This window comes from Pelodiscus sinensis, chromosome 4, assembly GCF_052426305.1.
Source record: "Pelodiscus sinensis isolate ZL-2025 chromosome 4, ASM5242630v1, whole genome shotgun sequence".
In the NCBI taxonomy this organism is placed as follows: domain Eukaryota; kingdom Metazoa; phylum Chordata; order Testudines; family Trionychidae; genus Pelodiscus; species Pelodiscus sinensis.
In genome coordinates, this window is record NC_143055.1 from 95,861,957 (window position 1) to 95,889,655 (window position 27,699).

The window sequence follows — 27,699 nt, forward strand, 5'->3', positions numbered from 1 at the left end:
GACCAGGTTGCTGAATGGCATATGTCCTGCAAGGGCACCCCTCTAAAGGTACGCAGTGGATGCGGCCATGCCTCTGGTGGAATGAGCGCAAGGACGTCCCGGTAAGGGTTCGTGCCGTAGGGTATAATAACGTGTGATGCAGGAGGTGATCAAATTGGAGATACATTGTGTGGAGAGCTGTTGCCCCTTGGAGCGCTCCGCCGTAGCTATAAAAAGACGCCGAGACTTCCTGAAGGCGCATTTTCTATGCAGATAGAAGGCCAGCGCTCGTCTAACATCGAGTGTATGTAAACGTGAATCTTCTGGTGAAGAATGAGGCTTCGGATAGAATGTTGGCAGACTTATGGGCTCATGTATATGGAAGGCTGAATTTACCTTCGGAAGGAAGGGGGGATGAACACGAAGCAGAACCCCCTGTTCAGAAAATAGCGTGTACGGTGGGTCGGCCGAAAGAGCTGCCAACTCACTAACTCGGCGTGCTGACGTGATTGCGAGAAGGAATGACACTTTCATCATGAGCAAGCGCAAGTCACAAGTTGCTAACGGCTCAAAGGGAGGACGAGTTAGCGTGTCTAGTACCAAAGATAAGTCCCACGGCTCCGGTGGGACTGTATAGGTTGGATATAGATTACCGAGCCCCTTTAGGAATCTTTTAACTAACGGGTGGGCGAACAGCAAATGTCCATCAATGGGAGGGCGGAAGGCCGAGATTGCTGCCAAGTGAACTTTCAGCGAAGCATTTGCTAACCCCTTTGTCTTCAGCTAGAAGATGTAATCCAAAGTATGGTGCACAGGTAAAGAGAGAGGGTCGAAGTTCCTTTCCAGACACCAGGCTTGGAACCGATGCCATTTATAGGTGTAGGCTTGCGAGTGCTATGGCGTCTGCTATTCATAAGTACGTGTTTCACTTCCTGAGAGAAGTTCATTTCCGGTGGCTGAAACCAGTTAGGAGCCATGCCGTGAGATGCATGCGATCGATGCTCGGATGCAGCATCGAACCGTGCCGTTGAGACAGTAAGTTGGGCATCAGTGGAAGCCGTCGTGGCTGAGCGACCGACATTCTGGATAATTGTGTCAGCCAAGGCTGTCAAGGCCAAAAGGGTGCCATGAAGATCACTGTTGTGCCCTCCATCGCTATCTTCTCCAGTGCCTTCAGAATGAGAGGGAGAGGTGGAAACGCATAGAGCAGTTGGTGAGAGCCCCAATTGAGCAGAAGTACCTGGAGTAGAAACCTCTCCCCCGGAATTGAATGGGTACCCTCTCCACTGCTCCTATAATAAAGTAGTCGGGACACCTCTTGCTGTAGAAGAGTCTCATGAGAGGGGTCCCTGAAAAGGAACGGGGAGGGTGGGAAGTGGGGGGGGGGAATGGAGTTGAAAGGGATGGCATATCCTGAAACAACTATGTCGTTGACCCATCAGTCGGTGGAAATCAGAGACCAGCGATGTTGATAAGGCCTCAGCCGATGATGGAATAAGGCTACCTGATTGTGTGATGCTCCCGACAAAGGAGTTGCACGCAGTCCCTCGACTGACCCATCAAACTTGTTGCCGGCCCTGCTGGTGACCGGATGTCTTGCCAGGTTGCTGTCTTCGTTTTTGCTGGCATTGTCTTTGTCTCTGTTGTTCATATGGCTTGGGGCGGAATGTTGCATAAGAGAAGGGTCTCTGTTTGTTATAGGGCGTATACCTCTTACGTTTATACGGAGGTGTATACATCCCAAGTGTTCTAAGAGTCGTACGGGAGTCCTTGCCTGAGTGGAATATCTGATTAGTGGACTGGGCAAAAAGAGACTGACGATCGAAGGGGGTAAGTCTTCTACTTTGTTCAACAACTCTCTCGGGGCAGCTGCTTAGTGCAACCACGACAAGTGAAGCATGACTACCGCAGTAGCCGTGGCTCTAGCTGCTGCATCAGCCGTGTCCAGGGCGATCTGAAGTGCTGTTCTGGCCGTTGTGTAGCCCTCCTGTATTACCACCCTCAAGATCTGGCACTTCGAGTCTGGTAGGTGCTCCAGAAGAGGGACTAATTTGGAGTAGTTGTCAAAATCATGATTCGCGAGGGGGGCCGCGTAATTACACATCCGGAGAACTGAAGTGGCAGAAGAATACACTTTTCTACCTAAAATGTCTAGGCGTTTAGCCTCTTTGTCACTTGCAGTATTTTTATTTTGGGCCGTCTTTGATCTTTGTTGGGCGGCGTCCATAACGAGGGAATTGGGCTGGGGATGCGTAAACAAAAAGTCCATCCCTTTTTGGTTTATAAAGTATTTCTTGTCCGCCCTCTTGTTAGTCGGTAAAGAAGCGGCGGGAGTCTGCCATATGTCATTTGCGATTTCCAGGATAGCCTCATCGAAGGGCAGAACCAGTTTTGATTTTTGTGAGGGTTGCAAGTTCTTTAGCAAGGGATGTTGCTTTTGCTGTACATCCGTAGTTTGGATACCCTGAGATTGTGCAACCCTGGCAAAGAGCTCCTGAAACTGTTTGTGATCTTCCGTGGGAGATAGCTCCCCAGGGAAGACAGCATCGTCCGGAGATGATGAATGGTTGGCCGGAGACTCAGGGGTCCGTGGTTCCCTATTTGGAGTATAGTTGTTCTCATACTCATCTTGATTAGTAACTGGTATAGCGCCCTCCACAGGCACTGATGGAATCGTTGGCGAAGGTGCGCGAAGTGGAGACGCTGGGCGAGTGGTTTGCGGAGATTGTGATCGCAGATATCGCGTGGTACGAGGACATCGACGGTCATCATAGTGATCACATCTCTGACGGTGAGTCGGGGAGCGTCTGGGAGAGTAGTCTCTGGACGCATCGCATCGATGTGAATATCTCGAACGTCCCGAGGACCTCAGTGATATAGATCTGTCAGAAAAACGGGATGGTGAACAAGAATAGCAGGAATAGCGTCGTTGATCGTGGTAGCAATAGTGATGGTACGATGGTGATTGCTGCGGTGATCTATGGTAGCGGTCCCTAGTGGAGACATAATGAGAAGCACGATGGTTTTCTGAGCAGATTGAAGCTGGTGACCACGGTCCCGGAGAGAACCGCGCTCTGTCAGGCGTGAGTGAAGGGGTCCGAACGCGCCTTGACTTGTAAGGAACCTCAGTCAGCACTGAACAATCTGTAGGAGAAGACGGTGCCGTTTGAATTGGTGTGGTCCCGGTCACATGGCTGCCCTGGAGATGAATCAGCGGTGCTGCGGAAGTTAACAGCTGTGCCGGTGCCGGAGGAGGCTGCGGTGCAGAGGGCTGCGTGGTGCCGTTGACCACCTGCAGTGCCTGAGTCGGCGCTGTTGCTTGCGGCACCGCAGAGAGCAAGGTCCCATCAGCCGGCACCGCGGGCATGGGTGCCAGTAGAAGTGCAAGTGGCTGCGCATGCGCAGTATCAGCTGGTGCCAGAGCTGCCATTGCTGCTTGTAATGCGACCGTTGGAGCCGCTGCCGGTGCCGAGTCTGCCCGCAGTCCTTTAGCAGGAGCCCGCATCGGGTCTTTTGATCCGGCAAAGGTCGGGGCTGAGGCACTGCGTCTCTTGCCCGCCTTCTCCGTCGGGTGCCTCGGCAAAGAACCAGAGGTACCCGGTCTGTCCCGTATGCTCTTGCGCTGCGGCTCGGTATGTTTGTGGAGCTCCTTTTCAGGTGAACGAGGCAAGTGAGCTCCAGAGGCACGGTCGCCTCGGACTGGAGGGCTTTGTTAAATAAAATCACCCTCAGCCGCATTTCCCTATTGCGCCGAGTGCGAGCTGTCAATTTCATGCAGTGAGGGCACTTCAAAGGGATGTGCCCGTCACCTAGGCATTTAACGCAGCGTGAGTGCCCATCTGAGTCAGGCATCGCCTCCTGGCATTGGGAACATTTCTTGAAGCCAGGCATTTTGTCTTTCTTTTCTTTTCTTTTCTTTTCTTTTCTTTTCTTGGCTACTACAAAGTATAAACTAGGACGGGAACAAGATCTTGAGAACTAACTAAGTAATAACTATTAAGAACTATTAACAACTATCCTAACTATGAACTGCCAAGTGGCAAACAGATTTCTAAGGTGAAACTCCCTTTCTCCTCAGGCTGGAGAGGGAGCACGTCCTAGATCCGTCTGCGGCCGCGGACGGTTGAAGGAAACTGACGAGCCGGCCCGTGCTCAGCTGGAACGGTGCGAACGGCGCGAGGCAGCGGGGGCACATGCGCGGGCCAGCAGGGCTACTGCTGTGGAAGTTTTTCCATTTTGCGGCGCCGGGATGGACCCAGCACCTTGAGTGGAGCACCCTCGGGGACACTACTCGACGAAGAAGTGTTTGCTTCTTTGGGGGGGGGGGGAAGCGGCTGCAGGCAGGGTTAGATTCAGTGCTGGGGCAAACTCCGGCCTGGTGGGGGGGAAGGAGGAGCGCTTACGTGGCTTCGGACACTGCTCCTGGCTCTTAACATCATTGAAGAGGGGCTCGGGGCAAATCGCGTGGTGGGGGAAGGGTAAGTGCAGGGGGCAGAAATTCCCCAGCCGGGGGGGGGGGGGGGTCAATTGTCTGGTGCGGCAGAGGTGAGGCTAAAAATCAGGCTGGAGCGGGGGGAGACAGTGCCAGCCCCCACCCAGGGTGGGATAAAGGGGGGAGACTGTTAACCAGGGGTAGAAATGTAGCCATGTTAGTCTGGTGTAGCTGAAACAAAAAACAGGGCTATGTAGTACTTTAAAGACTAACAAGATGGTTTATTAGGTGATGAGCTTTCGTGGGCCAGACCCACTTCCTCAGATCAAATAGTGGAAGAAAATAGTCACAACCATATATACCAAAGGATACAATTTAAAAAAAATGAACACAAAAAAAAAACAAAACAGTTTTTTGCTATTTCAACCAGAAAGGACATTGTCTCAATGACTTGATAACCTGCATCCTGCTTCAAAGGCCCTTTAAGACTACACTTGAAAGAGAATCCTCTGATCTATCATTCATGCTTAAATTCAACACTTTACATCTAAGCTTAAACAAAGACATTAATTATCTTACCCATTACAAAGATAGCTTCCCCAATTATCACCTCTAATATCTGTAACTCACAGACATTTACCTTTCCCCTTCTGTTCTGAAATGTGATTTGTCCTTTTCATGTGTGTTCATTTTTTTTAATTGTATCCTTTGGTATATATGGTTGTGACAATTTTCTTCCACTATTTGATCTGAGGAAGTGGGTCTGGCCCACGAAAGCTCATCACCTAATGAACCATCTTGTTAGTCTTTAAAGTGCTACATAGTCCTGTTTTTTGTAACCAGCGGGTGAACCCCTTGCCCAGGGTGCAAGGCTGGGGAGCACAAAGAGGGGCAAAGAGGGGTTTTTATTACCCTTCTCAGAGAGACACGCGTCTGAACACAGCACAGTTTCCTGTTTGCTCTTCAAGGTACAGCTGCTCTGATTGCCTTGTCTCTCCCTGCCAGCCCTTCCCACCCTGCACTGCTACAGTATGTGGGACAAAATGCTTTAAGCACCCTACATGCAGCTGTGAGGGAACGTGTAACCTTTTGAGGATTTAAAAATCTCTAATCAGTTAATACATGAAGACTCATAACAGTTCAAATATTTGTCTTATGGCTTGCAGTGATTCCCTGAATTGTACAGTATTCCCACAATTCACAGTGAACCCCCATCTATCAGGATTAGCTTCCCCTGCTGCAACCATACACGGATGGGGAGCAAAAACTGATGGCTCGTGTGTCACAACTGAGAGCCGATTTTGACCGCAGCAGCTTGTGACGCTACACCCTTCTCCCTTCCCATGTACAAGTTTTTGCTTGGCACATTCTAAAAGAGATTAATAATGGGAAAGGGGGGTTGAAGAAAGGACATGGAGTCTCATAACATTTCACACATTTGTGTTGTCTGCTGCCTGTGAATCATTGTGTTTGTGTGTGTGATGTAGTTCTTATCATTCCTTATGTGCTGCAGCAGCATCTGCTTCGTGACAGACAATGAGCATTATGTGCTATTTCAAAAACTAGTAACAATCAAGTTATCTTAAAAAAAAAATCAAAGTTCACTTTGAACCTCAGGTCCAGGACTGTCAGATGTTGCTGGACTAGAGAGCCCAAGCACAGAGGTTGCTGGTGGCTGGGAGCACAGATGGTAAAGCAGGGACCTTACCTTAGGGTCAGTTCTAAACCCAAATCCCTGAACCCAAATGTAGCAAATTATTAGAGCTAAAGAGGATGAAATACAATCAGGAGTAATGTAAAGTATTCCACTGAGGAAGGAAGAATCAGTTTCACACATGAAGACAATGATAGAGGTGGGTTTAAAAAAAACCATAAAAAGGTTATTGTTATAAGACGTACATGCAGGAACATTTAATTTTTTATTTCAACAATTTTGGAACAGCAAACAGCTGCACATAAGATAAAAAGTCTTAGACGGGTAGCCATATTAGTCTGTACAGGAATTTGGCACCTTTTTCACCCAAAGATGAAAAGGGCAGGCCCACTCCCATAGTTTGTGAATATTTTGTAGGCTCCAGGCCAGCGGTGGAGTGTCAGGGGGAGAGGTGGTGGAGATTCAGGGTCTATTTGGGACATAGAATAGGGTATGGAGTGCCAGCATGGTCTCTCCAAAGCTGTGGAGGGAAGAGATTAAACTTGGGGCCAGGATCCAGGCAATCCAGGGGCTGCATCTATCCCCTGTGCACGAGGTTCATCACCTTAACCTAAAAGATGGGCACATGTGCCCCGCATTCCAAATGGAATGACTGAAGAAGACCTGAGTGATGAGAATAAACAGAACATATGCACCAAGCGTGCATAGTCCTATTTAATTGAAATTTACATTTTACATTGATTTTGTGAAAAGTTTTCTGCAAAGACAACTTCTGATTAAATGAGACAGAGAAGTGTAATGTTGCTCTATACTTCAATACAGACTAATATGGCTACCCATCTGAGGCTTTTTAAACTATAAGTATGTGCAGATGTTTGCTGTTCCAAAACTATTGAACTGAAAAATAAAACAGTCCAGACATATGTTGGGAAACTAACACAGTGGGGCACAGGCTATCCAATAAGTTTCTGGCCTGCATTGGAGGCAACTTTCTGTTTCAGAAGGTTGAAAAAGCTACCAGAGGAGAAGCTGTTCTGGATTTGATTTTAACAAATAGGGAGGAACTAGTTGAGAACTTGAAAGTGGAAGACAGTATGGGGGACAGTGATCATGAAATAATAGAGTTCATGATCTTAAGGAAAGGTAGAAGGGAGACCAGCACAATTGAGGTAATGGATTTCAGGAAGGCAGATTTTGATAAGCTCAGAGAACTTGTAGGTAAGGTCCCATGGGAAGCAAGACTGAAGGGAAAAACAACTGAGGAGAGTTGGAAGTATTTCAAAGGGACGTTGTTAAGGGCCCAAAAGCAAACAATTCCGCTGTGTAGGAAAGATAGAAAATATGGCAAAAGACCAGCTTGGCTTAACAAGGAGATCTTGCATGATCTCAAAATAAAAAAGGAGTCCTATAAAAAATGGAAACTAGGACAACTAACAAAGGATGAATATAGGCAAGCAACACGGGAATGCAGGGGCAAGATTAGAAAGGCAAAGGCACAAAATGAGATCAAACTAGCTACAGGCATAAAGGGAAACAAGAAGACCTTTTATAAATACATTAAAAGCAAGAGGAAGACCAAGGACAGGGTAGGCCCACTGCTCAGTGAGGAGGGAGAAGCAGTAACAGGAAACTTGGAAATGGCGGAGATGCTCAATGACTTCTTTGTTTCGATCTTCACTGAGAAGTCTGGAGGTGTGCCTAACGTAGTGAATACAAGCAGAGAGAGGGTATGTTTAGAAGATAGGATACACAAAGAACAAGTTAAAAATCACTTAGGAAAGTTAGATGTCAGCAAGTCACCAGGTCCTGATGAAATGCATCCCAGGATAATCAAGGAGCTGATAGAGGAGGTATCTGAGCCTTTAGCTATGATCTTTGAAAAATCATGGAAGACGGGAGATTCCAGAAGACTGGAAAAGGGCAAATATTGTGCCCATCTATAAAAAGGGGAATAAGAACAACCCAGGAAACTACAGACCGGTCAGTTTAACATCTGTCCCGGGGAAGATAATGGAGCAGGTAATTAAGGAAATCATATGCAAACACTTGGAAGGTAATAAAGTGATAGGGAATAGCCAGCATGGGTTTGTGAAGAACAAGTCATGCCAAACTAATCTGATAGCTTTCTTTGATAGGATAACGAGCCTTGTGGATAAGGGAGAAGCGGTGGATGTCATATACCTAGACTTTAGTAAGGCATTTGATACGGTCTCGCATGATATTCTTATTGATAAACTAGGCAAATATAACTTAGATAGGGCCACGATAAGGTGGGTGCATAATTGGCTGGATAACCGTAGTCAGAGAGTTGTTGTTAACGGTGCTAAATCCTGCTGGAAAGGGATAACAAGTGGAGTTCTGCAAAGGTCTGTTTTGGGACCCGTACTGTTCAATATCTTCAACAATGATGTAGATATTGGGATAGAGAGTACGCTTATTAAGTTAGCAGATGATACGAAACTGGGTGGGGTTGCAATTTCTTCGGAGGATAAAGGACATAATTCAAAGTGACCTTAGCAAGTTAGAGAAATGGTCAGAGGTAAACAGGATGAAGTTTAATAAAGAGAAATGCAAAGTGCTCCACTTAGGAAGGAACAATCAGTTCCATACGTACAAGATGGGAAGCGACTGTCTAGGAAGGAGCATGGCGGAAAGGGATCTAGGGGTCATAGTGGACCACAAGTTGAATATGAGTCAACAGTGTGATGCTGTTGCAAAAAAAGCAAATATGATTCTAGGTTGTATCAACAGGTGTGTTGTAAGCAAAACTCGTGAAGTCATTCTGCTGCTCTACTCTCCACTAGTTAGGCCTCAGCTGGAGTACTGTGTCCAGTTCTGGGCGCCACATTTTAAGAAAGATGTGGAGAAATTGGAAAGGGTACAGAGAAGAGCGACAAGAATGATTAAAGGTCTAGAGAACATGACCTATGAAGCCAGGCTTCATGAACTGGGCTTGTTTAGTTTGGAAAAAAGAAGATCAAGGGGGGACATGATAGCGGTTTTCAAATATCTAAAAGGGTGTCACAAGGAGGAAGGAGAAAATTTGTTCCTCTTGGTTTCTGAGGACAGGGCAAGGAGTAATGGGCTTAAAGTGCAGCAAGGGAGGTTTAGATTGGACATTAGGAAAAAATTCCTAACTGTCAGGGTGGTCAAATAGTGGAATAAATTGCCAAGGGAGGTGGTGGAATCTCCCTCTCTGGAGATATTTAAGAACAGGTTAGATAGACATTTGTCAGGGATGGTGTAGACGGAGCTTGGTCCTGCCTTGAGGGCGGGGGGCTGGACTCGATGACCTCTCGAGGTCCCTTCCAGTCCTATTATTCTATGATTCTTTGTACGACTTATAACAATAACATTTTTATGTCCAAAAGACTCCCATCTCTATCATAGTGTCCATGTGTGAAACTGATAGTACATAATATTCATTGTCTATGTCAAGATGCAGATGCTGCAGCAGCACATTAGGAATTATAAGAACTACATCATACACACACTGGCACGTACATTTTATGAAACTAAGGCTAAGTCTAGACTACACGGAAGATTTGAAAGGGGATGCATATCTTCTTCCAATCTCACTTTCAAAAGCAGAGCTCTTGAAAGTGAAAGTAGTTGGGATGCAGCTTTTTCGGCAACCCCTCCCCTTTTTTGAAAAGCCACTCTTCCTCAAAAAATGAGGTTTACACGGCTTTTCAAAAAGGGCGGGTGGGGTGCTGAAAAAGCTGCGTCCCGACTGCTTTCACTTTAGAAAGCTCTGCTGAGATCAGAAGATATGCACATTTCCACGGAATTTGCATATCCTCTTTCGAATCTTCTGGGTAGTCTAGACAAGCCCTAAATGTTATATGTCCAAAATTCACATTTGCAAGTGCAGCAGTATCCTGAGTTCTTGTACTGTAGTTGTGCCCTTAGAGGGGCTATGTACACTGAATGGAATGAGAAGTGACTGTCTAGGGAGAGTACCATAGAAAGGGATCTAGGGGTCATAGTGGACCACAAGATAAATATGAGTCAACACCGTGGCACTGTTGCAAAAAAGCGCACGCATTCCAGAATCATGTATTAACAAGAGTGTGGTGAGCAAGACACAAGAAGTCATTCTTCCACTCTACTCTGTGCTGATTAGGCCTCAGTTGGAGTGTTGCGTCTACTTCTGGGTACCACATTTCAAGAAAGTTGTGGAGAAACTGGGAGAAGGTCCAGAAAAGAACAACAAGAATGATTACAGGTCCAGAGAACATGAGCTATCAGGGAAGACTGAAAAAATTGGCCTTGTTTCATTTGGAAAGGAGAAGATTGAGAAGGGATATGATAGAGGCTTTCAAGTATCTAAAAGGGTGTCACAAGGAAGAGAGAGAAAAATTGTTCTCCTTGGCCTCTGATGATAGGACAAGAAGCAATGGGCTTAAACTGCAGCAAGGGAGGTTTAGGTTGGACATTAGGAAAAGCTTCCTGCCTGTCAGGGTGGTTAAACACTGGAATAAATTGACTAGGGAGGTTGTGGAGTCTCCATCACTGAAAATATTTAAGAGGAAGTTGGACACACAACTATCAGGGATGGTCTAGACACTGCTTGGTCGTGCCATGAAGGCAGGGGACTGGACTCGATCACCTCTCAAGGTCCCTTTTAGTTCTGGTATTCTATGATTCAATGAGATGTCTGGATAGTTGTAGACCCCCATCACCACCAGATCCTGCCCTTTGGATGATTTTGTTAATTGTTTAATAAAAGCCTCGTCCACCTCTTCTGCCTGGATAGGTGACCTGTAGTAGACCCTTAGCATGACATCACCCTTGTTTTTTACCTCTTTTAACCTAACCCATGGACTCTTAACAAGTCTGTCTCCTACGTCCATCTCCACCTCAGTCCAAGTGCATACATTTTAATTCATAAGACAACAACTCCTCTGTTTTCCTGCTTATCCTTCCTGAGCAAGCTGTACCCTTCTATACTGATATTTCAATTTTGTGTATTATCCCACCAAGTCTCTGTGATATCAACTATGTCATAGTTGTGTTTATTTATCGTCACTTCAAATTCTTCTTGCTTATTACCCATACTTCTTGCATTTGTATATAGGCATCTAAGATACTGATTTGATTTTGCCTTCCAGTTCTGCCTTGTCCTTCCTTTTTCTCTATTATAGCCCACATTCCTTCCCATTTCCGACCTATCTCCCAGGTCTCCATGTTCATCACTTACTTTTGGGCTTTGGTCATCTGCCCCTGTCTAACCTAGTTTAAAGCCCTCCTCACTAGGCTAGCCAGTCTGCATCCAAATATGATCTTCCCCTTCCTCAAAAGGTGAACCCCATCCATGCTTAGCAGTCCTTCTTGAAATAGCATCCGGTGGTTGAGGAAGCCAAAGGCCTCCTGGCAACACCATCTTCACAGCCATGCATTTACCTTTAGGATGCACCTGTCTCTGCCTGGGCCCCTACCTTTGACAGGAAGGACTGAAGAGAATAACACCTGCACTCCAAACGCCTTCACCCGTACTCCCAGAGCTGCTCTTGATCTGCTCAAGGTCACACCTTGCAGTATCATTTATTCCCACATGGATGAGTAGCATGAGGTAGTACTCAGAGGACCGGTTAATCCTCGACAATGCCTCCGTGATGTCTCGGATATGGGCCCCTGGCAGGAGCACCTCCCAAGATGACACGTCAGGGTGACAGATGGGAACTTCCGTCCCCCTCAAAAGAGAATCTCCGGCCACCACTACCCTACATTTCCTCCTAACAGTGGTGGCAACAGACCTCCCAGCTTTAGGGGTACAAGGCCTCACCTCTTGTACTGTAGGGAGTGATTCCTTATCCTCTGTTTACAGAACAGTGTAACCGTTCCCCAGTACGACGGTGGGAGGATTGGGAGCAGGGTTGGAGCACTGCCTGGTGCCAGAAGAGACCAGCTGCCAGTGTCCCCCCGAGCCATCTCTTCCTCCACCAGTGGTGTGTCAGTTGTCTTTTGTATGGGGTACCTTCCTCAGCCGTCCAGGAATTCCTCATGGATTTGGATGCTCCTCAGCCTAGCTACTTCCTCCTGTAGGTCTCCCACTTGCTTCCTGAGAAATTCCACCAGCAGGCGCTTTTCACATTGGATGGTACCCCCTCTCCTGCCACCTCTGCCTGGATTTCAGTAAGTGGGAATTGCAAACCACAGTCCCTACAAAACCACACCAGGATCTGGGTTGAGACATCCAGTGTCAGGTGCTCTGTCTGGCTACAGAAGCAGGTGGAGACAGAAGCAGTGCTGGCACAGATGTTGCAGGTCTTCCTAACCATATTAGGACTTCCTTGTCTGCAGCCTCCTGTCCGCTTCACTCCCCTGGTCGCTCTGCCTCTGTCTTTTTAAAGTCTGCTCCCCTAGGTCAGGCCAACACCTTCGTTAGCCACATGTGGGTACACTCACATCTTGAGCGCTGCATGCAGATGTGGTCGTCTCATCTCAAAAAATATATGCTAGGTACATCAGATAGACGTTTATAACTAAATTGGGACAAACCAGCAAATAGCCTTATGTTGTCATGGTAATGGGAGGAGTTCAATTATCAGACATCTGGTGGGGAAGTAACACAGCAGGACACAGATTATCCAAAATGTTCCTGGAATGCATTGGAGACAATATTCTATTTCAGAAAGTAGAGAAAGCTCCTGGGGTGGAAGCTGCTTTAGATGTGGTTTTGACAAATGGGTTGAGATCGCAAAAGTGGAAGGCACGTGAGTTAAAGTGATCATGAAATGATAGCATTCATGATTCTAAGGAATGGGAGGAGGGAAAACACCAAAATAAAGACAATGGATTTAAAGAGAACAGACTTTGGCAACCTTGTGCAGGTGGTAGGCAAGGTCCCATAGGAAGCAAGTCTGAGGGGAAAAACAATTGAAGACAGCTGGCAGTTTTTCCCACTGGGTAGAAAAGACTGGATGTATGGCAAGAGACAACCTTAGCTGTCCTCAGTGACTTAAAAACCAAGAAGGAATCCAACAAAAGATGTAAACTAGGTCAAATGATGGATACAAAGGATGAATATAAATAAACTACACAAATATGAAGGCACAAAATTAGAAAGACCATGCACAAAACATGCTCAATCTATTTAGTGACATCAAGGGTAACAAGAACACATTCTGTAGCACAGAGCAAAGGACAGGGTAGGCCCATTCACCGAAGATGGAAACAATAACAGCAAATGTGACAATGAAATGCTTAATGAATTTTTTGTTTTGGTTTCACCAATAAGGTTGGTGGTGTTTGGACGATTAACATAGCAAATGCCAGTGAAAATGAGGTAGGATTAGAGGCAAAAATAGGAAAAGAACAAGTTAAGAATTACGGTACTGAGATAAATTAGATGTCTTCAAGTTATCATGGTTGGATGAAATGTGTCCTAGAATACTCAGAGAAATGGCCAAGACGGTATCTGAGCCATTAGCTATTCTCTTTGAAAAACCATGGAAGATGATAGAGTTTCCAGAAGACTGGAAAAAGGCAATTGCATGGCCATGCTATAAAAAGGGAAATAAGGACGTTCATTTGTGTACCTGAAAAGACCATAGAGCAAATAAATAAGCAGTCGTATCCAACTGACCTGAGAGCTTTGACAAGGTAACACACCTTGTGAATGGGGAGGAGGGGGAAGTGGCTGACATGGTCTATCTTGGCTTTAGTAAAGTTTGTGAAACTAATTTAACCTAGGTGGAGCTACAATAAGGTGGTTGCCAAACTGTTTGGAAAATAGTGCCCAGCGTATAGTTATCAGGAGTTTACAGTAATGCTGGAAGGGCATAATGAGTGGTGTCTTGCAGAGATCAGTTCTAGGTAATTTTTGTTCAAAATCTTTATCACTACTTTAGATAACGGCTTTGAGGCAGGGTTGAGACATGGGGAGGGGTACTTGGTAACAAACCCCCAAAATGTGTGGGCAGAAGCAGACTGATGCAGCGAGGGGACTGAAGAGAGCAGGGGCTGTCTTGCTGCACTTCCCCGGATCCTACTGGTATGTGAGTGGGATGAGGCTGTGCAAGGGCAGAGCAGGAGAGGGGTGGAACAGGTGCGGGGGTTATCCCAGCCCTTTCCCGGCACTCCAGGTTCCCCCTCACCAGTCACCTCTGCTTGGAGAGTGCTCTTATAAAGGCTGAGAATGAGAACACATTGGGAGGGATTGGTAAGTTCTTTGGACCACAAGCTAAATACCAGTCAACAGTGTAAAACTCCTGCAAAAAAAGCCAACTTCAGTGTTGTAAGCAGGACTCAAGTAGTAAGTTGTGTGCCTTACTCCATGCTGATTAATCCTCATCTGGAGCACTGGGAGAGAAGCCTGAAACATGACAACAATCATTGGGCCTATAGAAATTTGCTAGAACGGGTATTAGTGTTTTACAGTAGCAGTTTCTTACACTGTAGACTATGTAACTGCTCCCTGTAGGACTGTGCTACTTCCAGTAGCAGTTTCTTATAGGAGCAGTTCATTACTCCTGCAAATCAGAAACTGCCACTTGTAGCACATTCCTACAGGGAGCGGTTCTATACACAGTAGGCTGTGTCTAGACTGGCAAGTTTTTCCGCAAAAGCAATTGCGGAAAAACTTGCCAGCTGTCTACACTGGCCGCTTGAATTTCCGCATGAACACTGACTTCCTACTGTCTGAAATCAGTGCTTCTTGCGGAAATACTATGCTGCTCCCGTTCGGGCAAAAGTCCTTTTGCGCAAAACTTTTGTGCAAAAGGGCCAGTGTAGACAGCTCAGATTTGTTTTGCACAAAAAAGCCCCCATTGCGAAAATGGCGATCGGGGCTTTTTTGCAGAAAAGCGTCCTGCCAATCTAGATGCTCTTTTTCGCAAATGCTTTTAACGGAAAACTTTTCTGTTAAAAGCATTTGCGGAAAATCATGCCAGTCTAGACGTAGCCAGTACTGTATGGAACTGCTCCCTGTAGGATTGTGCTACTTCTGGTAACAGTTTCCTACAGGAGCATTTCCTCGTGATCGTACAAATAAGAAAGTGCACATTCCTACAAGGTAGCAGGCCTGACCTCAGATCTGCAATACTCCCGCCAGGTGCTGTACACTCAGTTGAGACCCAAACATCAGGGGTGACAGAGACGAGCCTTTCCCCAGTGGCCCCCTGTGTTGCTTGGAGTGAAGGGAGACCGCTTCTCCGCACCCATGTCTCACTCTGCCCTGCACTTCTCATCGGACTGCGCTTTCTCTTGGAGGGAGAAGGCAGAAACATGTGGGATAGACTCTGGCACCAGCAGTGAAATACTCAGGGGCTTGTGCATATTTCACTTCTTAAGAACAAACACTAGCTCTTAAGAACAAACACTAGCACTTTTCATCCATAGCTCTCCTACCTCTGTGCAAGGAGGTTCAGTATTGTTCAGTATTAAAGCATTCCTTCTTTACTGAGGAAATGGAGTGACTTGCCTAAAATCACCCAGAAAACTTGCAGACAGAGCCAAGAACAGAACCCAAGTGTTCTGAGACTCCAACTCATGTTATGTTTACCAGGCTCCAGTGTCTGTCCCAGAACTGAACTAAGGTAAGATGGAAACTGAACATATACTTCTGAGCTTATTTCCCCCTTACAGCTGCCATTCCAAAAGCAAGCACATGTTCAAATATTAACAAATGGCTTATTACTAGAAGGAAAGAATTAAATTTTTGATTGACACAACAGAAGCCAATGTTTACAGGAAAGCTAATTTAATTTTACTAATTGCTTCATGTGAAATTATTTTTTAAAAGTGTGTGTGTGGGGAGGGGGAGGTCACTGAAGGTTTCTTTACAGGTCACATGAACTTCCTAAAAACATTTTTCAGATCCAGCTCAAGGAACTCTAATCCTTTTCCAAACCATAGGTCGTGTCCTAGTATTCAGAAAAAGTAGAAGTTAAAACCCTGAAATTTAGTCTTTTCAATTCAGATTTTATTAGTTAATAATGTAATTTAAAGCCCTATCTACATTACAATTTTGAATTGTTTATAACACATGGGTAACACAAACCTGTAGGGGAACACTTTAACCTCCCTGGATTTATAAAGTAGCCATCCTTCTACAAAAAAACCCTTTTAAATCCAATTACAAAGGGAGACAGCTGAACTGGAGTTCGTTTTCAAATTCAATAAAATCAATTTAGGATTGAAGAAGGATCTTAATTGGTTAACATGTTCAAAGGCACTTTCCCCTTTTGTCACATCAGATGCTGCAAATGAGACATCCACCTGGATTGGCTAGCCTCATTGACACTGGTCCTGTACTTGCCAAGTAGCTTCTCTTGTTGTTCTTATATATACCCTTGCCTCCATAATTTCCACTCCAATTAATCTAATGAAGTGGGTTTTAACCATGAAAGCTTATGCCCTAATAAATGTGTTACTTTCTAAAGTTCTACTGGACTCGTTTTTGTAGATACAGACTAACATGGCTGCCCCTCAGACTTATTTCTGGTATGGTTGTAAACATTATGCAGGTCTACATTCTACATGATTAAAGCTTTTTGTTTAGTTGCCACAGAAGCCATTTCACCTTTTCCAGAGGCTGTGGCTAGTTCATAGTTATTTTTTGATCAAGGCTCTGTTAACATTTAAGGTGTCTAACTTGCTAAATTGAAGCCCTGGGGGAGGAGGAGAGTCCTAGGCTTTGAACTGAACAGTTGAGCATGTGCTAAAGTTAACATGTTAATATCACAACTTCAAATTCCAGTCAAGACAAATGCTTGAGGACTTAATTAGGGGGGAAAGGGTGTTTTAAACATGTTAGCTAATGGTTGAAATTCCAGGGCAGACAAGGCAAGTTGTAGTTTAACATGTTATCTGGCTAAGTTTCAGTAATTTTCTAAAATTCACTGAGCATATCAATATAGTAGTGGATAAAGGAAAACCAGTTAATAATTTGAGAATTCCAAGAGACCTTTGACACGGTCCTGCACAAGAGGATTCTAAAGAAGTTAAGTAAGCAAGAAACAAATTATCATATAAAAAAAACTGTCTTGAACACAGAAAGCATGGAATTATAATGGACAGTTTTAATTATGCTGAAAAAGTTTAACAGTGGAGTGCCTCGAGGATTTATACTACACCACAGATGTTTCATATATTTATTAAATTATCTGAAAAGAAGGTGGAATAATGAGTTAGCAAGTTTACAGATGACAAAGTTATTTAGATTAGTCTGAACCACAGAGGAGTGAAGAACCTCAGCGAGCTAAAAGAGCACCATAGTGAAATTTAGTGTCAGCAAATGAAGACTAGTGCACGTTGGCGAAAAATAGAACACTGTTGGGTAGTTTCCTTTATCAACTCAAAAAAGAACCCAGGTATCACAGTAAACAGTTCAGTGAAAACCTATGCTGGGTGCGTAGCTACCGTCAATAAACAACAAGGTGTTAGAATGTATTCAGAATGGGATGGGAAAATTCTTGAAACATTTCTAAAACTGTGGAATTGATCTGTGTTCTGAAGGTATAGATGTTACACTGTTGGAATTTGTATGTAAGATTTTAGTGTGAAACTTACGAACTTAAGACTGTCTCAGAGAAAATGTTAGCTAGTGAACAGAAGATTCCAAGTGAATTAAAAGACAAAGGACTATTTTGGATATGTCTTTCTTAGCTACATAACTAACACTTTTTAGCTGAAACCGTTTCAGGAATCTCAGACTAGAATTTTGTGGTCTCTCTGAAGTAAGCTTCTAAGTAAGACTTGTGCTTTTGCTCCTAAAAGTAAAAGCCTGTTATCTGCTGCATGCAACTACATGGATTTTGTCATAAATCCATTCATATATATAGTGAAGGATATATGCATATATGCTCTTCTTTTGGAAGAAATAAGAGAAAATTAAGAAAATGTGTAGTAGCACACACACAAAAACACCCCTTACAGTTCTGTTCAGCTTCAGGATAGGAGGTGAAAGGATAAGCTTACATTGTGCCTTTTTTAGCGGTCATAAAAATTTCACTCAAGTATACCAATCTTAATGGTGGAGACTTCTTAAACAAGTTCAGACCTATGACTTGATTTTAGACTAGCAATTGGTCATTTGAAGGCATGGCACAAAGGCAAGATATACTCTGATTTGCCTTCTTTTATTACTTCCGGAGAAGGGAAAGAAAACCCCCAACTTATCAAGCAGTTCACCTCTTCAAAGTGAAAAATAGTTTGGATAAACAGAAGACACATGAACTTCTCCAAATTAACAAGTATCTGGTAATTTTCTAAATGGAATATCACACAACAATCAGGGATTTAATAAAAGGAATGTAAATGAGATATTCAATCCCTTCTTGTTTAATTCCATTTATATTTCTTAGTCCTTTTAATGCAGTGAACAGCACACAAAAGTGTCTCTAAAGAAGTGATGGTCTCTGCCAGATGGTCCTGTTATGGTAAATTTCACTGGGTTCGAGGATTGGTTAATTGTTTCCAGTTGTTCAACAAGGGAGAAGTACAGTCTCTCCTCTACCCCCCAAAAGAGGGAAAGTCCATGTACTTTTGTTTTATGGGGATATTAGGGATCAAAGCACCATAGAACTTTGGTCTACCAAAAGCAGTAGTGGCAAATCTCCCAAGTATGTTTTCTGGAACACTTATGAGTTTTGATGCTGAGGAAACAATTGACCATTGAAAGTCACTGTCTCTCACAGCAGGATGCTATTTGAATAAAGACAATTTCCCACAAGATCTCTGTAGAAGGGAAAACCCTGCCACCATTCCTCAAACAGAAACATTAAAAGCAGATTAGAAATAAATATTCATATGGAAGATCCTTTATGTTTAACATGATAAAGAATGGTTGCTTTGCTTTTGTAATCACGGGAGCACTCTCACACTCTTATTGCACAGACTAGACTTGTTGTGGAGATAGACTCAATTTTAACACCTTCCTGGGAAACATGATTAAAAATTTGCTAGAAGGATGCCAGCATGAGTTCTTTGCTAGCATAGACAAGACACAGGCCTGGGTCTTGGTGTGACTGAATTCCTCTTTATGTAGGAGAGAAAGTGAGGGCAAGGTAGAGATGTATGCCACCTTTGCACCACCTGTACTTTGGGGCCAGTACAGTAATTGGTAAGTAATTTGTGCCTGTTATCTATGGCCCTGAAGGGCTATTGCAGTAGCTTGGACTAGCTAGAACTCTGCAATTTTTTCAGCTATGCCATAAGAACAGCCATACTTGGTCAGACCAAAGGTCCAGCTAGGCCAGTATCCTGTCTTCTGACAGTGCCTAATACCAGATGCCCCAGAGGGAGTGAACAGAAATGTAATTAACAACTGATCCCTCTCCTGCCATCTATTTCCAGCCCCTGCCAAACACAGGCTAGGGCCACAATTCCTACCCATTCTGGCTAATAAGTACTGATGGACCTAACCTCCATGAATCTATCTAGTTCTTTTTTCAACCCTGTTAAAATCCTGGTCCTCGCATCATCATGCCCTTTCCTCTCCGTCTATACTCCCAATGTCAGAGGCTGTAAAGGGAAGGGGGAAGAAGAGGAGGAATAGCATAGATCCTTTGTGCTGCTGGTTCTACATCACATAGAGATTCCACCAAGCCAGAATGATTTCCGATGGCTGTTTGTGTCAGCTTTATGTCCCCTTTGCATAGTATAGCCAGCATACATTGTTTCTGATATGGACTGTTTATCAGACCCAAGGATTGTGCTTGGACTATAGCAGAGTGCATCTTTCTTAACTGCCAACGATTAACAGCATTTTAAATGGTCTTAAGCCTTCTTCCTTTCCCCCATTTTCCAAAGGAATTTGAAGTTACAGGTTTTGTTTCATTAAAGATAACAGAGAAGACATAAAAGAGTTTGCTATATTTAACCTCAGAAATTCAGGTCTGGTCTACTTGTTTTTCTCCTAGATGACTCTATGGTAGACTGGAGAATTAGAAGGAATAGGGCATAAATACCAGAAAAGCAGAGTGGAGCAGGGAAGCAATTTTCAGTTTAGTTTAAGACTGTTTTTGTTAATGCTTGCTTTGCTCAAAACACTGAAACGAAGTTGCAAGGGGAAAAAGAGCACACCTCTATTGTTAAAGATTCACAACACTGGCAATTTCCGTGCAGGACAAGCTTTTTAATCTACATTTACTTTCTCAAAGGAACATCTTCAGCAAAACAGGAAAGGTTAAAAACAAGCAATAAAAGCTTTTGTTTGCTGTTTGAGGGATGAGCGTGCTGGATTTTCAACTCTTCAATACTTGATAAAAGCAAACAAGCATCATAAAACCTTTTGTTCACAATTTTGTTGCTGTTATTGTGAGGAGACAGTTTACTGCAAGGCTAAATTAATTTAATAGGAAAACTGAATTCATTTTAAATTAGTGAATTTAAATTAAGATAACCTAAAGCCAAACTGAAGACTACCTTTTTGACAGAAAAAGCTTCCAGGTTTGCAAATACCACATACAAAATAAGTAAATGATTTCACTTTTTTTGTCTCTTCCCATTTCCTCTCTCATTGGTGTCCTCAGTGTGGTGAGAGCAACAAAATACTGGAAGAAATAAGAAGACCACATCCGTCTATGTGACTTCTTTGGGAGAGTATTTTATTGGGTCACCATAATTACCAACAACTATTGCCAATTAGAATTTAAAGTAATAATCTGAAATCAGATTTTTCCATAACTTGGTGGGAGGGCTTGTTAAATTCCTAAGTTATTAGGATCACTTAGGTCTGGCAAATAGGTTAAGCACCCAGAACAGAGTGTCAGTCAAAATGCAAAAGTAAGTACAAATATTACTCCAGTGCATGGAAAATAAAATAAGAAATACTAGTGGGCAGCATTTTGCCACTGTAGCTTTCAAAAAGTTCACAACACTTGCTCAGCTCTACAGTAACTGATAAATGCATTCATACTGTTTCAGATTTCAGGGTCCCCAGCCGCACATGGGAGCATTTATGTGCAATTCAGACAAAAGTTGTTTCACAATGCGATATGAGGGCAGGTCTAGTCCAGAATGCCCCGTCTACTTATTTCTAGCATAGTATTAGTCTCTGTTTTCATAGTTACAATTTTGTAGATACCGATTTGAAACTTTCAGTTGCATAGATTTGTCTGCTGGGCTACAGAGCGGTTATGCTAATAATTAGTTTTCAGTAGCAGCATCTATTTGGAGCTGGCACAGACATAACATTGCCGCATTTCATTTGCAATACCAGATAAAGCCATTTAGCAGAGAGCGTATTTTGAGAAAAAAAAGACCTTGGATTAGACACACAGGCTACTTAGGAGCTTTTATTACATACTAATCAATAGAAACATTTTGATGATGTAACTTGTGGTTTAATCATGAGCCCTTTCTAGTTAGTGCCGGGAAATTGTCTTTAGAATCTCTTAGCGTCCTTTCTTTACCGGCCGCTTTGATAAGCTCTCATTGTGAGCGCTTCTTTGGGGGGGAAACACTGTGGAAAATTGCATGTTACGGATGGTGAGAGCGGGGGTGGAGGGGAAGCACTTTCTTTTCAGTCTGCCTCTTGCACTGTCACTTAAAAGGAGCAGACACTTTCCCCATCTGGCAGAGGGTTGTGCTTTTTCAAAAAGCAGAACATTCAAGATGATCAACGTGATACCTCTTGTCCCCCTTCCCTGCAACATTTCCATTAGGTAAGCCTGTCTGAAGCCCCTCCAATGGTATTGCTTAGATTGTTATAGTATTCGTATAAAATTTATCAAGAGAGCCTTGTTGATTCTCTCTTTAAGTGGCAACTTCAGGCAACTCCTAACAGAGAGCTAAACAAGATAAGTATTAATAATTCTATAAAATCAGCCAGCCCTCGTGTTTAGTCTTAGCATTTCAGGAGACAAAAATTCTTCCCACCCTCTTGGTTACCCAACACAAACAGTCCCGGGTCAATACTCGCTCCATCCAGTCCACTTTACTCACATACCTCCGAATCGCACAGCTCTTTGAAAGCTTGGGTTTCTTATCGAGCATGTTTCTCGTGCTAGACATTAAACCTTTCCCCACCCTCGACTGAACAACAGAAAAAGGGGAGAACCAGCACATTATCATTTCCTGTCTGAATTACAACATTACACTAATCACCCTCCTGGAGAAAGCGGAAAGTTAATAACTGCGCCTCCCAGTTTTAATTTTTTCCCTTGTCGTGAGATCGGTAGGAGTTACTGTACTGCGCTGCTGCCTCTTGCAAGTATCATGTGTCTGTTACGGCCACAGCGTGTCATGCACAGGAGCAAGGTCTGTAAACTAAGCAACGGGGACAGCGAGAGATGATCTCTTTATTTATCTCTCTCTGTAACAGGAGTCTATTGCTCTGTTGCTGAGGATATCCTATCACGCAGGAGTCCTTAGCCTTTTTTAAGAAGTTTGGCAATACACCCCCTTTCCAGAGTGCGTAGAGAGCTGGGGCTGGATAAATTCCCTTTATTATTCATATTAGTGATATTACAGGAGAGCCTGCTGGGTGTACAGGAATCAGAGGGGACTTCAAACCCGGCTGTTCCCGTCCCAGAGGAAGCAGTTAGAAAGAAGTGGAAAACAAAAATTGCCAACACCTTTCTGTGGGATTCAAAAAGCACATCTCCAGTTCCCACCAGTCTGAAGTGAGTGCCGGGTGGGAAGGGGTGTGCGCGAGTCCCCCCAGCTCCCCGCCTCCTCACACTAACCTGTGCAGTAGGATACTTTGCACTGAGTCCAGATCCTCCAGATTCCTGGTGACAGGTCTCGGGATGCTGTACCTGCCAACGCTGAACATGCTGGACCGCAGAGGCCGCTTCATTGCACAGACACAGAACAGTCTGCCAGCTTTCACACAAGCCCTTCGCCCCGAGTGCTGCTTGTGATCTGCGGCATACTGCACGGGTATGTGTGTGTGAGAGCTACTTCAGAGCAAACTTGTCCATTCAGCGGAAGCAGAGAGGAAAGATTGAATAGTCTCTCCGAGCAATTCTTCTGTGATCCAAAGAAAACGGATTCCCGCCTCCAGAGAGTTGGAGAATCTCGCCTCCTTCCTTACAAATCTGTAGATCCCATCGCTCACTCAAGAGCTTTCCTGAATGTTTCGAGGAAGGAGCCCGGCATCTACCTGAAGGAAAGAGCCGCTTGCTGCTGCTCTGCTAAGCGGCAGATGAAACTTTGAAGGCAGTTCAAACGGAGCAGGTGGGAGCTGTTCAATTCTCCTGCTTCCTCTCGGTCTTTCCCTGGTCCTAAAGACCTCCAGACATTGGCTGCTAGGATCGAGTTGGCGTCTGGAGGTGCGAGTCCCAAACGGCTAGAAATCAAGTATTTGTTCCATGAGAAACAGGTACTGACTTTTTCCGGTTCTAAGGACACAATATTTTTTATCTTCTGAAGCCTGTGAATGTAAAGGGAACTGAAATTGTGAGAGGCTTCACAGCCTGCCAGAAATAGCAACCGATCTGCCTTATAAAGTTCAAGGAACTGAAGAATGCTATGAATAGGGCACGATGTTGCTGTCAGTCTATCCCCCTCACAAAAGAGGATACGGGACTGAGGAAATGAACCTAAGTTTTGTATAAAGTAAAATTACACTTTACTGGCCGAGCTTGATCCTTCAGGTAGCAACTTTTCCCCACTCAAACTAATCTTCAGAACATTTTCTATATTTTGTTAGCAGATGCAATAGTGAATACTTTTATACCCATGTTTTATTCCTCATTACAAATGTGTATGAAAAAATGTCACAGAATCTAATCCAATCTAAGGTAGTATTAGGAAAACAAACCCACATTTAACTTTTTCAGAGGGGTAGACATAGTGGTCTGTAACTGGAAGAAAAAACCCCAACAACTTTAGCAGATAGCCCTATAGCTCCTAAGTCTCTAAGGTGCTACTGGACTGTTAACACCCAAAGAATCTAATTGCTTTTACATGGTACAGACTCCTCACCATGGTGTCCCCTGCTGTGGGCTCTGGGAATTAGCTTACTGCTGGAGACACCCCCACAGAAGGGGATATCCTCCTGTCTCTGCACTCTGGGGTCCTCCCGCTCTGGGAACCCCCAACCCACTATGCCCTCCTTGCCTCAGTGACCAACTGCCAGTCTTCAACTAGTCCCTTAACTCAGGGGCAAGCCACAGTCTGAAATAGCCATTCATCATTGACAAAGGGCTGTGAACCTGCTGCCTTTACCTACTCTGACTCCACCCTTCCAGGAGCCTTTATTTATACAGCCTGCAGCTGGCTCATACTGGTCACAGCTGCTAGCTCCACTGATCCTGCCCTCTCCCCCTGGCTGGGTTTTAACCCTTAAAGGGCCAGTGTGCAGCAGATGCCCATCACACATGGTTATTAAATCTCAGGATGCAACACTTCCTTTGCATCAAACACATCTATATTGAACTAAATGGAATTACACTAGTGTAAAAGGTGTGGGAACCATATCCTCTACCATTCTCATTTCCTATTTATAAATTATAGTCTTTCATAGACTCATAGACTTTAAGGTCAGAAGGGACCATTATGATCATCTAGTCTGACCCCCTGCACAGTACAGGCCACCCCTCCTAGAATAATCTCACCCACCCCTCCTAGAATAATCCTCTCACCTATATCTCAGATATTGAAGCCTTCAAATACTTTGAAGACCCCAAGATGCAGAGATCCTCCAGCTGTGATCCATACCCCATACTACAGAGGAAGGCAAAAAACCTCCAGGGTCTCTGCCAATCTACCCTGGAGGAAAATTCCTTCCCGACCCCAAATATGGCGATCAGCTAAACCCTGAGCATGTGGGCAAGACTCACCAGGACTTTTGCCCAAATGGGAGCAGCATAGTATTTCCGCAAGCACTGATTTCTTACATGAGATCGTCAGTGTTCTTGTGGAAATTAAAGCGGCTAGTGTAGATAGCTGGCAAGTTTTTCCGCAAAAGCAACTGCTTTTGCGGAAAAACTTGCCAGTCTAGACACAGCCAAAGGCTTTATTGTAATCTTTAAAGCCAAGTGTTCATTGCTATGGAAGGGGAGGGGGAGGGTTAGGCAGAAATGTGGTGTCTAAGCAGTAGTTGCTGAAGTCATTATGAATGTATGTACTAACTTCCAGGGCCATTTTGCCTGAGCATGCTTAGAAGAGGCTCTTGAAACTGCTCACCATACTGGCCTTGGAAGGTGTGTGGTGCAGAGCAAGGGCCATATCCCCATCTTGCCAAGGTACACTCACTTTAAGGTATAGCACACCTGGTTGCACTATGAAGCCTCCTGCACTAGGAGTGCATCAGGGAGAAAAGGAAAGATGAATATTGTTCTCCTCTTTTATGTAGTTGCTTCAGTCCCCTCACCACACATTTGCCACAGCCAAGGGGCTATTCAGAAAAAAAAAACCAGAATAAAGGGGAATTTGGAAATAGTTGTTCTAAGTGATACATTCCGTCTCCTATATGGATTACAATGGACAGAAAAAACAGGAGATTAGCTAATATTGCTCAGAGAAGCATCAACTAATCCTAAAACATTTTGTTATTCTCTTTGGAAGAGTCACAGAGCACAACCAGCAGTTCAGTTGCCAATGGCAGCCATGCTTCCATTGTATGTATGAGCTTCCTTCACAAGTCAAGCTGGGATCTAAAAAGTTTAGATCTTTTGAATCCTCGGCTTCAGCAGTATATCTGGCTTTGCCTCCAGTCTGTGCCTCCTACATTCCTACTGGCCTTGCAGAGTGGAAGTATGAGAATAATATTGCATAATATCAACACACAAAAAGTTCTGCAGAAGTTATGTATTACTTTATTCTCTTCCATTTATTATGCCTTATGGAAACATGGGTATTTCAGTCATTTTGGATTCCAAACAACAGTGGACAGTGTGAAACCTAGTTCTGGTATTAGCATTTGCTGGTAAAGCACAACAGTAGAATGACATGTTGAACATCAAAATCAGATTGTGTTGCCAATAGATTTTCCACTCACCCTTAGTAACTTTTCTTCATCCATTAGCTACTTCTCACAAGAGGCCTGTTATTTTTTTCCTGTAGTTATACACTAATTCTGTTCTTAATGATATTACCTGCTGTGAACAATATTATGTTTTGAACACACTCATAACAAAATGTGTGTAAAAAATCATTATTAGAATATTTTGTACCTCAAGAAAAGAAGCTTGTAAAATAAATTTTAAAAAAGCTCCAAAGTTTGTCAATGTGAAAATGGGGGAAAATACTTTATTATTACTTTAGCTTATGAGATACCAGAGCAAGAGATTCAACAGGGTCTTACTGTTGACAAACTGATACAATAACAAAGTTTAAAGGCCAATAACATATATAGCTACACACTAATGTGTACATTTTCTATGGTCACTCACTACAGTTCAGTTCAACACATCCAGATAACAGAAGTGGCAAACAGAAAGAAGAGGAACAATCCAAAAATGATGCAGTGAATACATCCAAGAAAATATATTTTCTTTCCTGGATCTATTTATGTTCTTACAGCTGCAGACAAGTTCCTCAAAGCTAAAGAGAAAGCTCCAAACAAGCAGGACTAATCCTTAAACATGATTCCTGCAAATTCTTAACCTCTGACCTTTACAAGAATTATTTTTGTTGAGTCTTGAACATGTAAGTTTGAGATCACTAAGTACAGAGAGCTATATTAATGTATTCCCTCTCCCCATCCCAGAATTTTGCATAGTATCCCTGAAGTAGCTATTTATATATGTTAGGGAGGAAAGGATGTTAGGAATTACTGTATTTGAAATCTGTCCACTTTTATTACTTAGTTCTTATTACAAGAAACAATTTTGTGAGGCAGGAGGAGTGGAATTCAGGATGTATCTATAACTTAAAAATGTAACATTAAAAAATTTAAGGAGATGAAGAAAACAAAACAAAATAAACTCTTTAAAGTGGCACCCTGCCTGCCAGAAATATTCCAGTGCATCTAGTCTCATTCTCCACCTGAAAAGCTTTCCTGCCAGATCCTTTAAAAGGGCTCCCACTTTTGACAGTGTTGATTATTGTTTACTAGAAGATATGCTCAGCATTGTTTGGGGTCCTTAATTCAAATATGTTTTGTTTTTATTTATTTAAATCATTGATCTGGGATGGGGTTAGGGTGAGGGGTTCGGAATGCAGGCTGTCCCAGGGAGAGAAGACAACCCCAACCCTCTCTCATCACTGCCAGTTGGGGCCAAGTGAAAAATGCCTAACCATGGCCACTGCAGCTGACACAGCTGGGTAAAGGGTGCATGTGCCCAGCTGATAAGAAGAAGCTACATACCAAATTTGGCAATCCTAGTGCTTACTTTCAGGAGGAATTCTTGAACAAATGGACTCACAGAAGGATGAAGAAAATATAAGAAAAGTTTGAAAGGATTGTTACATTTATGAAAGAGATTTTTGCCTAGTAGGACTATACACTGTGTAAGGTTATTAGAACTTGTCCTTCGTCTGACATGCTGTCCTGGCCTCCGGGGTACTAGGCAATTGATCCTCTGAAGTATGTGATCCAGTGGAGCTAGGAAATAGTATCATGAGAAGATTTTCAGTCCTTAACTTTTGAAAGAAATGTTGACTTCCTTTAAAGATACAATTGTTAGGCCCTCGCTCAAAAAACTTTCTCTTAACAGTATAATTGTCCTTTCTGGAGGAAGATTAGGAAGAAGCTGGTATTGAATGAACTTTTGCTATATATGGAATATTCAGA

The 27,699-nt window shown here is 43.7% G+C and overlaps 1 protein-coding gene across 1 annotated transcript in view; it reads right to left on the reverse strand.

The window, feature by feature from the left end:
- The window catches only part of INTU (inturned planar cell polarity protein), a 114,127-nt gene extending 90,454 nt beyond the window's left edge, over positions 1-23,673 (reverse strand). Inside the window, exon 1 of the mRNA XM_006131792.5 lies at positions 22,703-23,673. Coding sequence (XP_006131854.3) covers positions 22,703-22,815 — 113 coding nt within the window. The 5' untranslated portion in view covers positions 22,816-23,673. The remainder of the gene's footprint in view (positions 1-22,702) is intronic.
- Between the last annotated feature and the right edge of the window lie 4,026 nt (positions 23,674-27,699).